The 13391-nt window shown below is 41.1% G+C and overlaps 1 protein-coding gene across 1 annotated transcript; it reads left to right on the top strand.

Moving 5' to 3' along the window:
* Nucleotides 1–218: 218 nt before the first annotated feature.
* LOC311508792 (G1/S-specific cyclin-D2-like) lies at nt 219–13169 on the top strand. The gene is made up of 5 exons (XM_084573765.1): nt 219–2105; nt 3003–3218; nt 6472–6631; nt 8464–8612; nt 10330–13169. The coding sequence occupies exons 1-5, from the start codon at nt 1911–1913 to the stop codon at nt 10492–10494; spliced, it is 885 nt and encodes a 294-aa protein (XP_084429891.1). The 5' UTR covers nt 219–1910; the 3' UTR covers nt 10495–13169.
* Nucleotides 13170–13391: the final 222 nt, after the last annotated feature.

The following is a 13391-nucleotide window of genomic DNA, read 5'->3' as shown; positions in this document are numbered from 1 at the left end:
TTCACTGCAATCCTTCCACTGCCCGTTGAGACATTTCACTCAGACTGCATGGTTGCACTGGAAGACAAGTTAGAGAGTGAATGTTTTTTCAGATTTATATGCATCCATCCAGTGATCATTGAAATATTTCAGCCCAAAGTTACAGACATTATTTAGAAACATATAGCAGCTGAGACTCCCTTAAAAAAAATATCGATGCCTTCACTTTAGCAGTTTATATTTGGACACTACAGCTATGAGCAGTAGGTGACTGGCTAACAGCCACCTGCTTATCCTGCTAACATCCCTGCTAAAGTCAAACATTATCTCCTCGTCTTATTAATGACTGTTTTGTGGTTTGTCTGGCATCTGCACTTACTATATTTACTACTTTCTGTCTTGCGGGTTAATCTTCCTTCTTTAAAGACGTCTTAAATGATAGCAGTCAGCTAAGAAAACATATTTAATTTAATGTGGAACTGACCTCATGCACTTTTGCATCTGCAAGAAATTCACTGACACGTTTATTGCTTTCCATCAGAAACATGCTAATCTGACAGCAGGGGACTTAACAACTGCATGTTCTGTTCACTTTGCTAATAGCTGCAGCTTGTTAACCTTTTGAAGGATTTTTTTCTGTCAGTAGCCTTATTTATTGCAAGGTCCTCAAATATGTTGGGCCAGCTGGGTTGGAGATCTGCAGGCGTAATAGCAGACAGTGCTGATTTATACCATAAACTGCATATAATAATGTAAACGGTCTATGATTTGTACCTTGGAGATGTGGCATTCTTCCATTTTTCTATACAACAGCAATCCTGTTGATATCTGCTCTAACGGTGCCTTCGGCCAAGTTAATAGTAATGTTTCTCCAACGTGTCGCAGATGTGTTTAGTGATTTAACAACATGAAAAGCTTTGCATTTGCTGTTCTAGGTAAGTTATGCTGAATACCTGGCACTCAAGAGGTCTGTATTTTATATACAGCTGTTCTATTTACACACCTGCACACACTGACTGAATACACATCGTATGTCACCTGAAGTTTGTTGATATTTTCTTGATTAGCATTATAGCTCTAGCTCTGCAGCATTTCTATCAGCAGCCATTATTAAACCCCACTTATTTCTTATTTTATTAAGTGTACACGCGATTGTTTACTTTATTCTATTATACTTAATTTGGGATTATTGTATTCTAACTTTAGCTGACGCCTTTTCATTTATTTTTAGACGGCGTTGTTTTGTTAAAAGTGAAAACAAATGCTTTCTAATACAACAGTCCTGCACTAATGGAGGTTATGGCATTCGACATTTGTTTAAAAGAACCGAGAGAGCTGTTTTCATTTTGGAGACTATTGGATTGTATTGTGTTAACCGACACATGTTTCTATTATTTAGACAATCCCGTTTTAGTCAGTGGGCTAGGCTAACAGAAAAATATTTTCTGTTTAATTCAATCCAGATTATGAGCACAATAAAATAAATCCTCCAAAATGATCGAAATGCTGTTTCATCTGAAACTGAACATTATAGCAGGCATGAATAGGAGATTTAGTGCTGTTTTGTTTTCACAAGTGTACCTAATATTTTGGCAAGTGAGTGAATATTTATATTGTACTGTAAGGGAAGGGAAACCGGAAGTCAAGCAAACGGCCGGACTTTTATTTTGAAGGTTGAACCGGATGTTGTGCACCTCGCTGCGGACGATTTACGGCACCACAGAGGAAGAAGGCAAACGGAGAGGCAGCAGGACTGGAGCAAGCCCAGCAGTCTCAACCTCATGCTTCGTCCCGGCCGCTTCTCCTCCTCCAGTCCGCAGTCGAAAACATTGTGACAATATTTATTAATTTTATTTTTTTTTGTATTATTTAGTAACAAATACAACAACAACAACAAAAAAAAAACGCCAGGGGAAGCCGGGGCCCGAGTCATGGAGCTTTATTGCCTGGAGTCGGACATAGCCGTGAAAGCCCAGCCTGACCCAAACATCCTCTATGATGACAGAGTGTTGCAAAGTTTATTAACAATTGAGGACAGATTTTTACCTCAATGTTCATATTTCCAGCGGGTCCAGAAGGATATTCAGCCTTATATGAGACGAATGGTTGCAGGCTGGATGCACGAGGTTTGTGAGCATTTTGTGCATTGTTGAGCTAACATGACCGCTGTAGCTAATGCGAGTTTTTTTTTTTGCATGTTTACAAACACCTTAAAGCTAATTTTTTGCGCATATGTTGAGCTTTTTAGGTCACAGAGAGTGTCGTGGATGTTAACCTGTTTAACAATTGAATGAGAATGACTCACCAAAGGCGTGGGAGAGTCGGAAATTCCACCACGAAGAAAATTGAGCTTCAAAGAAATAGCCTAGCTAGATATTTACATCGGTTAACTCCGACAATCTTTGCACTTTTTGCCAATTAGCTAACTCAGGCGATAGCCGGGAACCTACTCTTAATTTACATGATCGAAACCTCGATATTTTCCATTCAGAATAATTATTATTAATTTTTTAAAAGTGACTCAGGCTCAGGGCAAGGCAAGGCAGCGTGTATGCAAAAGCCACTTTCATTTTTGAAGACAAAAACCAATCGATGTTGGGGAACTTTTTTTAAAAAAAACTGTCGGAAACTGTTTTAACAAAACGTGTGGACATTTTGCACGCTTTGTAAAGCACCTAAATGGTTTATTTTTAATTTTTTTAAATATTTAAAAAAAAAAAAAAATGAGGCGAGCCCCAACAAGGAAGAGGAGTTGAATGGCGAGGGGGGTTTGCTGAACGACTTCCTATTGAACTAATTTGTTTCTGCCTTGCCCTGACTTTGCAGCCTTTCACTGAGAAAAGAGAGATGGAAATTAAAGACTTAACCTTTTAACCTGAAGACCACAGTGAAAAACTACAACCCAGTCTTCAAAAACCACTCTCATCTTGACTGCTTTACTTGGACTGAACTTCTTTATAAATATATATTTTACACAATAAACTAATTAGTGTCTTTCTTGTTACATTTCTGTCTCTTTCCAGGTGTGTGAATCGGAGAAGTGTAACGAAGAAGTCTTCCCATTAGCTATTAATTATTTGGACAGATTTTTAGCAGTTATGCCCACGAGAAAAAGTTTTTTGCAGCTCCTGGGAGCCGTGTGCATGTTCCTGGCCTCTAAATTAAAGGACTGCAGGCCGCTATCTGCAGAGAAACTTTGCATGTACACAGATAACTCCATCACACCACGGGAACTGCTGGTAAGAACTGGAATTTTGAAAAGTCCCATTCATTCATGGGAGCATAAAAGTGTCACATTTTTCGGATGATTTTATAATGCTAATGGATGAATTGGTTTCACAGGAAGTATCCCATTTTCTTTGTAAGTGGAGCTGTGCTCAACACAGCCACATCCTTTCTTTGGATCCATGTGGACTTAGGGGGCGTGTGATGCCATCTAGTGCCAGTTATGCAGTATAGGATATGGATGTCTTGAAGTAGGCTGTGTATCGCTTACATATGGAAGATTTTAAACTATAAAAGGCTCAAAAGCGGTGTATCTCCTTACCTCCTGTGAGTCTTAAACAGGAGGAGGATCTGTCTTAATGACTTTGTTACTGACATGCAGCGTATCAGATCCTGTTTAAGACAAGAAAATGCACTGAGAGCAACTTAACCACCATATTAGGGCTTTAGCCAGTAGTTTAGTTTAGCTGCAGTCCTTAGTTTTTCTCAGTTTATCACAAATAATTCAAAAAGAAATGTTAGAATTTCCTCATCTACTGACAGAGCCCCGAACCCAAAGATAATAAGCTTTCCCAGCAATCCAACTTTTGACAATATCTCATCAGCAAAATACGTTTGCTCAGTTGTAGTTGACATGTAGAGGTTTGTAATTCTGCTAGTTTTCAGTGAAGTTGCAAAGTAAATAGTTTTCAGGCTCTATTCTGTCTTCTGTCAAGGAAATCCCCTTTAATTCAGGCATACCAGGTCATTTCATAAGTGTTAGTTTCATGTTTAGGTGAGTCAATCTCAGAGTTTCTTGTTTTAAAATAAGACAAATGCAGTCAGTCGAATATCAAAATATTCACTGTTTAACTGTAGATGAGTCATTGTATGTTGTGGTTAAACCAGCCTCTTCTTTGGACCAAAATGTCCCACATGTTATCTATACATCCTCCCACATTGTCTGCAGCTGTTGAGGGAAATAACATTCGTCCCATTTGATGGTCCACATTGTCGTAAGACTCTAGATTCGTGGATATCCTCACAGGATGCACAGAGAAGGCAAGAAAGAGCCAATGAAAGCTGTCGCAGCGCTTCCTCATAATGAACACGTTGCTGTTGCTGCTGTTGCTGCCGGCTCGTCAGCTGGAATAGAGAAGTTTGGCGGGGGGGGGGGGGGGGTTGTTGCAGGGCAGCTGTCCGGAAGTTAGTGCATCGAGAGCAAACCTCCGCCCCTGCTCCTCTCGCAATCACTGATCTCTAGGGCTAAAATAGACTGATGCGAATATGTGGAGCAGGTTATGTACAGGAAACCCACGCAAAGGTGAATGATGGCTGACATTTCAGATCACAGATAAGGCTTTGGCGAAGGGAGGGGGCGTGGGGGGCTGTCCCTCCCGACAATTGGGGTTTTGGTTTTTACTATAGTTTTGCTTTTTTGGGTGGCGCTGCTCCACAGAGGAAGTGAGAAGTTGAATTCATCTTTGTTTGTTAATCGGAGTGTGAAAATGGTGATTAGTTGTATCTATTATTAGTTGTTTACAGTTGAAACTATTCCTTTGACAGTTCAATCTTAGAGTTCATACGCTCCAGTCAACATTATGTTTCTCCCCATACATGATCAAAGTCTGAATAACTAAAATAAAAGATTACACAGTCCTCTTATAAAGAGTTTATCATGCTCAACAGTGAATCTGAGCTCATGTACACTCCTTTTACTGTAAATCATTACACAGAAGTAAAGGTTCGTTCATTTAAGGTCAACTTAACAGTTCTAGTTCTTTAAAAAAAAAAAAAAACCCACCAGCACATCAGAAAGTTTCCCACTGTATAATATTTAAGAGTTGAAACTTCTCGTTGAAACTGGTAGTTTGAAGGAAACTCGCACCAGTTCCACCAAGTCTCTTAAATTGAAGCACCACTCCTAGATATGGTGGCACCATTTCATCTAACATAAAGATGTATATTAGAAGTGTCTTGGATCCCTTTACCTCCATATATGACCGTGTAATGAAATTAAGAGACGCAATCAAGCGTAACACTGTTTAATGTGTCGCCCTAAACTACACCATAGATGTGAAGAACACAGAGTGAACAGGGGAATATTTTTATTGGTTGTTTTCTTCTGGTGAAGAATTTATGTTTAAATTCCCTTTGGCTTGTTGAGTTTGTCTGTTTTCTTCATCTCAAGGCTAGCTGCTAACTGTTCTTAGACAATCGAAACATGCCTGCATAGTTTTCTCACACTTTGTACTGAATGTTTTCCCCCCCTTTTTTTTTTTTTTTATTGTCGAGGAACGTCTTACATGCCTCGCCTGCATCGGCTTGTTGCTTTATGTGAACAGCACTTTTTAGTAGATGCACTCGTGAAGATTATAACTCAAATCTGTTGCTAAATGTCACTAAGGCCGGAAGGCGAGCTTCTAGTATTCACGTTATCATTCAGACGTTGCAGAGATAGCTCGCCCGGGCTCGCCTCTGGCTTTATCTTCGACCGCCATTTCCAAAGTGATGTAAGAATGACATCCATGAACTTTGGAATAAATTATTTGCACCTCATTTGCATGGTCTTTGCATAATGTTTGCATGATCTTTGCATACCCTGCAGGATGTTGGCAAAGAAAATATTTAGAGACCCTGCAGCAAATATTTGACTGTGAGCGTTTTTTGAAAAGCAGCGGTTTGTGTTTCTGATTACATTTTAGATACAGAGCTCTTTCCTTAACATGCACAAAGACGGTTTAGTTAAACTTTACAACTATTAATCTAAAATATACAAACCCAAATGGGAGAAGATTAAAACTTTAGTAAATTGCTGGGTCCTGAAGACAAGCATGCACAGGAAATTAACTGATGTACACCTTTGTGCACAAGTTCACTGTATGAAGAGTCATCTCTGTGCTGCTGCTGCTGCCTGTGCAGTGCAAACTCATTGTAGCTGTTTGAGGCTTGTGACAGGAAGGAAGGGGCTAGCTGTCTCATTGGCAAGGCCTCTAAGCAGGGCAAAGCTTGTCACATGCCGGCGATATGAACACAAAGGATGCGAGGAATGAGAAAGGCACGCAGATAATAAGATACAGCGAGGAGAGATAAAGTGAAGAAATGTTACTCTTCTTACAGAGCTATTTCCTCTGGGAAAAGGGACGTGCTGTGATCTTTTTCACGGTCAATGGAGGCATGGCAGCGTGCCATTTAACCCCCTGACTGAGTTGACTAAGAAGCAGCATTTGAACTGACTGACACATTTTTTCCTTTTTTGTCTTTTATCACCTCCTCTGTGTTTTTTAGGACTGGGAACTGGTCGTGCTGGGGAAGTTGAAGTGGAACATGGCCTCGGTCATTCCCAATGATTTTATAGAGCACATCATACGCAGGCTGCCCATACCCAAAGACAAGCTGGCGATGGTCCGGAAACACACGCAGACATTCATCGCCCTCTGTGCCACAGGTAACACAGCTGCACATCGTCACATCATGCGCTTTCTATTCCTCGTTCGCTCGCTCGCTCGCACGCTCAGTTTGCTTCCTTGTTATTTCTGCTTCCAACAGAATATTCCCACACACACAAACATTCTCCCACCGTGAGTCATATGTGACCTCTTTCGTCTCTACTGGCTGCCTTATCCACTTTCTAGTTGCTCCGCAGCCTGTAGTGGGGGGTTTTTCCCCTTCACAGCTGCTAAAAGCTGCTTAAAGTGGTCATGCACGTTTCTCTCCTAAGTGCCTGGGAAAACTCCTATCAGTGCTGTGTTTAGATTAGCCACACACACACACTGGGAAATGATAACGATAGTATCATACACCAGGATACACGCACACTCAGGTGCAGCTGAACTCATCCACCACTCTCCCTTGTACTGTTTGTTGACTGGGAAGCTTCCAGGTTTTGAAAAGTCAGTGGCAGTGATCTTCCTTCCTTCTTCCAGCTCGGCCTCGTGTCCAAAATAAACTCTGCAAAAGCACAAACTCAGATGTCCCCTCTGGCCTGTCCTTAAGTGAATTTTTATGGCGTTCTGTAGCCCGTACTAGGAATCCCTCTAATATTTTCATATCCTGGACAGAGATACTACTGCGGAATCACCCTAATACACATAATATACATGACTCCTCTGTCACAAGGCATGCCTTTCCATCTGCTACCTCCTTTTAGCTAATTCAATGATGGAAATAATACAAAGGAGGTCATTTTTGTGAAATTCCTTCAAGACCTCAGTGTGGTCAATCTGGTCAATAAGCACTTGTTTACTAGAGTTAGTTATTAGAACCATAAGCTCCTTCAATGGGTTTAGTTTCATGCCCTGTTTAGCACAGTTTTTAGTGTCACACTTCTTTTTTTTTTTTTTTTGTATTTGGGTGTGTTTCAGTGGTCGCCTCTGCTATTCATAAGCAGCTGCCTATATCCAAGCACAAAGCAGCCGCAGTGGGGAAAAAAAACAGGAGGCCTGCTGTGGTCATGCAGTAATGTAAATGTTTGGAGTTTTATATGGAGTTGAGATGTTATTCTTATATTGGAGGAGCTCCTCCTATGGACAGCTGGTCCCTGGAGGAGAAGATGGGCGTAGCGAGGCAGCCTGCCCTCCAGAGGTTGATCAAAGCTATCAGGCCACTTGTACTGTTTGGGGAAAATGCACTGGGTTGGACCTGGACTCGTTGTACGGTACTTTTTTTTTTTTTTTTTATCGCAAAGCTCGAGAAGGAGGGGTTTCCTCAGCTTTTACACCACCTGAAAAGCCGCTCTGAAGACGCATCCTGGCAGTTTTAACACCACTGATAAGAACAGCTAGTTGTCAAGATGCTTTGTTGAATAGCTGAAATCACCTAAGATGTTTTTTTTTTTTTTTTTTGGGAAAGCAGCTACAGCTCAGTCCTTGTGCTGGTTTTCCTCTCCACGACCGCCTCCTCTTCCGCCTCCTTCATCCAGGCCTGTTGTCGCTTAACTCTTTTAGACTTGGATATGGACCGAAGGGAGTCAGGCCTGGAACTCATTGCTCAGCGAGTAGGAGGATTCCTACTCTGCTTTTCTAATCAGAGCTGAAGTCTCTATGAAGGAAACCACACAGGTTCCTCTGTGCAGCTACGTCTGCTGAAATCCAGACTGTGGGAAAATCAGGTTCTGCTGTAGAGCATTCGTACTGGACGTGATTCAGATGTTTTTTACCTCTCCATGCATCTGTCATGCTTCCTCTGAGCTGATTTAAGCGTTGCTGCTCTTTGCGTCACAGTTAAAAATGTGATTTTTTTCACGCTTGACTAATTGCACATTAATTCTTTCCTCGCCAGATGACAGCCTCGCCATGAATCCTCCTTCCATGATTGCCACTGGCAGCATGGGAGCTGCCGTCTGTGGCCTGCAGCTGGACCACAATGACCAGAGGCTGAGTCGAGACAACCTGACAGACCTGCTGGCCAAGATCACCAACACCGAGGTGGTGAGTATCACGGCGGAGGCAATTTATAGTTGCTCAATAGTTTTAGTGCTCCAAAACAATGCGCTGTTAATAGCAATCATTGCAGCATCTCACGACAGCAGCATAAAAGGCTCTTCAGTAAACAACAGCGATGACTTCAGTAGTGGCAGACTGAAGCTATTTACTTTTCATGGAGAGAGGGAGAGCGAGCTTTTGGCTGGGGAGCCAGACTGCAGCTATAAAGAGCAGCGGCAGAGGGAATGTCTTCTTAAAACTCAGAGCCCACATTCTTGTGGTAGGACACATGCAATTTCTTTGCGTGGCTTCCACTTTAGCTGTGTGCCCCTCCTGGTGGAGGTTTGTAATGAAGGCAAGAAGTAAAGGCCAGTGAGGAAACAGAAACTTATCCAAGTTGTCGTCATGGCTGCAGAAAAACCGACTCATGCTAAGCTGTAAAATGCTGCCTTTAAAGACACTGCAGCGTAAAACTCAGACTCTCGACACTTCATTTATGATTATCAGTTCACAGCATCGTGTGATACAGAGGAACAGTTCGGTGTAGAAGTCCAGAAAGGCCCCAGAAAACAGCCTCTTAGCTTGTGGTTACGTTGCCATGGTGACAAGGGCCCCGCGACCCCGCCGTCACAACAGGCGCTCCGTCTGCAGCCCATCGGGTTCCAATTATTCGTACATTTTAAAGGAATGTTGGCCTCTTTGCGAGCTTCGGCTCATTCTTTAAGATTCCTGCAGCCGGGCTCAGGGAGGCAGACCTCCCACATCTTCTTCACAGACCTGCAGAAGGGAGGAGGGGGGGCGGAGACGGGGAGAAGATCCCATTTCATAAGAGAAGTTGTCCAAAAACATCCGGTCCCACTGTCCTATATTCTGTTTTACACCCTAACTCGAGGTCAGGGTGCAGTAGGTCAAAGCCATTTCCTCTAGACCTCCGCATGGGATTGACCGAGCAGTAAACCCAAAAAAGCGTTGGAGGAAGGGAGTCCAAAGATTCAGATCTGCTTATCTGTTATCTGACACACCTCAGATCTCTTTTATGACCCCCGATTCCTTCTATTGACCTTTCACTTTCAACGCAGACATCCTCATGCCTCGTGTCAGAGAGGATTCCTGTGCCCGCCGAGTAGCTCGCTGCTTTGTGCTTTTGGTGTTTGAGTGTACTGGTACCCATTGTTTTGGTCATGATGCAGACGGGACCACCTACCTCAAGACACATAATTCCCCGCTGGTATGCCATGCATGTGACCAGAGCTGTTAAACAAGTTGCATGTCAAATGCGGCAGAAATGCCAGCATTTTGCACGCTAGTGTCTTGTGTATAGGTGTGGACAGATTAAACTGTCTGGAGTACGTCCATTGTCTGTGACTGAGCAGACGAAGGCAGAAGTGAGAGTGCTGATGTGAGGCTTTCACACAGTATTTAATGTATATCCTGAGATGGGTTTTAGTTATTGTTTTAGGGATTTTACTGTAAATTGAAATAATACTGCAGGCCGCTATACTTTTTATGCTTTATAAACAGTTTTTCTTTTTAGTTCTGGCAGCTTTATTTTTAGTTTGAATAACAAAATAAAAAGTCTGAGATGAGGACATGAGTAAGGACACTTTAAATGGAAAAAATGGAAAAAAAAAAAAAAATGAATCCGGACTCAAGAGGATTAAAAGCTGGCTGAAGTTTGATGAAAGTGTGTATGTTTAACCATGTTTGACCTCTTTTGTTCCAGGACTGTTTGAGGGCTTGCCAGGAGCAAATAGAGCGTGTGCTGGCCACCAGCCTGCAGCAGGGCCAGCAGTACCGGCAGGAGACCGGCGTCAGGGCCGGCAACAAGGCCAGGGAGCAGCAAGACCAGTCCAGCACCCCCACAGATGTGCGTGATGTCAACTTATGAACTCCCCTCCACCGCCTGACTCACACAACACTCGTGCCTGCCTACAAATGAACTGACGGGAGTGAGCGGACATGAGCTGCCAGTATCAAGTCGCCCCTTGAGTGATGGTGTGACAATCTATGAACTTATAAAAATTAAGACTTTTCTTAATTTTTCTTTATCTCCCTTAATTTTTATTTTTATTTTTGCCCCGTTCACATCTGGCCAGGTGTACTTTTCACCCTTTGTACGGGCCACATGTACCCAAACAAGCTATTTAAAAACAACAGAAAATTCTTTAAAACTTGATAGTGCCTTAGGTTCCTAGAGCGGAAACCTGAATATATTTTCATACTTGAAAAAATAAAAATAAATTAGCATAATTATATGAAATATACATATTTTTTCATACGACCTAGCAAAACAAATAATATGATAAAAATGTATATTTAGCTAGCATTTAATTATGTTAATCATATTTAGTGAGCAGTTATCAATTTACAATTTTAATGGGGTTTTTCTCATTTGAAAATCCATATAGTAGTGATTGAAATGCTGATAATACAGTACATGGCATTTAGCTGATATACAGCCAGAAGAGTGCTACTGTAGCTAGCACCTCTATATCATACTGTGCACCTGTAGCACTGCTTACTATTTATGCAGGAGAGTGCTGGCCAGGAGTGGGCTGGGCCTGCTCACAAGAGGAAAGACATGAAGATGGCGTGGAGCAGTGGCCACTGTCTGAAAACGATTCCACTGCTAACTCCACAGACCGGGCTGTATGTACACGAATTCAGCAGCGAGGCTATGTCGTAGTTGTGCTGTTTTTCTTTTTTGAGTGTTGCCCATACATGTTAGATGAGTTAAGAGTGTTTTATTAGTTAGTTTGGAGGAGGTTGTATCCTCAGCCAGGCAGATGTCTGATGTTCTGATGTCACGTTACCAGAGGCAAAGGGAGATTCGGCAAGTTTTTTTACCAAGTTTGAGAGGAAACGGAAGCAGGTCGAAGGGCTTCGTGAGGGCTTGTTTTGGAAAGCATGTTGAAAGTTGTTGAAAAGTCTGGGATGATGGACGATAGCGAAACAGTGAGGAGGTTAAGCTTTATGATGTTTTCTGCAGTCGCGCGATACTTGAGAGGAATAATCTCTCCGTGTCCGGGGGCGATCGTTTTGGGGCGTGCTGCAGTTTCTCTTGTTATCAGTTCTACCATTTTGTAGAGAGGGCGTCTTGGAACAATATCGATGCACTTTTTAAACACACTCCTTAAGATTGGTAAGGGGATAGTGGTTGAGGAGAGTTCAGTTAGGTTTTTGGGGGTATTTTTTTTTTTTTTTCTTTTTGGTTTAAGTTATTTGAGTTTTATTTTTTTTTTCTGGGCTGGATTCCCATGGGGTGACACCTGTCTTGAAAGCTACGCCCCAGCTACATAGGATAATCGGTGTAGTAAACAAACTAAGGAAAGACGCGTCACATGTAGACTCGAGTCTTTTATTTAACACGGAACTTGAATTTTATTATTATTATTTTTTTTTCCATATCCACCCTTCCAATAGTTTGTTCATTGAGTTATATTGTGTCCTAAATATTCTTGTTCATGTTTTGTTCTTTTAATGTACGCCTTCTCTCTGAACTGAAGTTTAAAAAAAAAAAAAACAACAACTGCCATTTGTGTTTTACACTTATGTAAATAACCGATTTCTTGATGAGCAGAAATGCTTGAAATCCTCATTACACTTTAGAGCAGAAAGGTAGTTTGTATTTGTGCATGTTTGTGGAAAAAAAAATTACAAATGTTGTGTTTTTCTGAAAAAAAAAAAGTGCTTTAAACAACAAAAAAAAAGCTTTTAAAAGTTTTTATAATTTGAAAGCAATGATTCCAAAGTAAGAAAAATAGATTGTATACGTCATTCTCTTGCTGCTACGAAGCTTTTCTTTTCTAGTCTTACACAAAGATGCCTTATTGTCATTCACTTGTGTGCTGCTATATAATGAAATTTTGTATTTGCTTATCTGTTGTATATGTACTGGAGGGAACGTAACACAGTTTGGTGCGGGACTGGAAGTACTTGTGTTTGATCTCCTTGATTAGCATGTTTTATCCTTTTATTTGTATCTTTATACTCTTATCATATTCTTGCTGCTTCTTTTGTTATGTTTGTGTACCTCAGGTTAATTTGGACGGATAGAGCCCATCTCATCATTACCTCAACACACTTCACATCACACATATACACATCGCCTTCACTCTTAATTTGTTGAACGGGTTTCTTTTTTTTTTTTTTTTTTTGTCGGATGAGAGCAAGTTTAGTGATTCTTTTACGCTTCAGAATAAGAAAATATCAGCCGCCAGATCTCACTTGAGCAGTCATAATTGCCTACTTTTTTAAAATAGGTTATTTCTCATATCTGGTGCTACAAAGACAGCCTATACCGTTTGTTGTACATGTATTGGAAAGACAAAAAAAGTAATTTTTCCTCCTTAGTTATACGTTTTGATGAATTCATTGGAAGAAAGTGGGATATGTTTATTTTTGAGGTACCCTTTATTTTTCAGACTTTAAACCTTGAGAATGTTTTTTTTTTTTTTTTTTTAATCCTTGTTCAGTGTGGTTGATGCTCAGACTCCTCTTCCACCATCCCCATGTGCAACCTCACAGTGTACCTCAACAATTTGTCCTCAATAAATTGGCTAAAATCAAGTGACTGGTTTGTTTTCTTTTGTGCAGACTAAGTGAATTTTGTTTGCTCTTACCTCTCTGCTGCCACTAGGGGGCGACTAAAGCACCGGAAACTTGGGACAGTGGTAAAATCCTCATGATTATTAATAAATGTCGTTAAAATTATTATTTTCATAAAATTGTGAAGCATCACAATAGCTTATATTATAATATACCTATAATATAAGATAAAATATT

Source organism: Chelon labrosus (genome assembly GCF_963514085.1).
Source record: "Chelon labrosus genome assembly, chromosome: 23".
Lineage (NCBI taxonomy): Eukaryota > Metazoa > Chordata > Actinopteri > Mugiliformes > Mugilidae > Chelon > Chelon labrosus.
Note: the sequence above shows the minus strand (reverse complement) of the source record. Positions and strands in the feature narration are given on the sequence as shown.

Bases quoted from the DNA above. Each gene is read 5' to 3' on its own strand.
- LOC311508792 (XM_084573765.1), top strand. From the start codon at position 1,911: ATGGAGCTTTATTGCCTGGAGTCGGACATAGCCGTGAAAGCCCAGCCT. The intron at 3,219-6,471 runs GTAAGAACTGGA...TGTGTTTTTTAG, and splicing joins TCACACCACGGGAACTGCTG to GACTGGGAACTGGTCGTGCT. The intron at 6,632-8,463 runs GTAACACAGCTG...TTTCCTCGCCAG, and splicing joins CATCGCCCTCTGTGCCACAG to ATGACAGCCTCGCCATGAAT.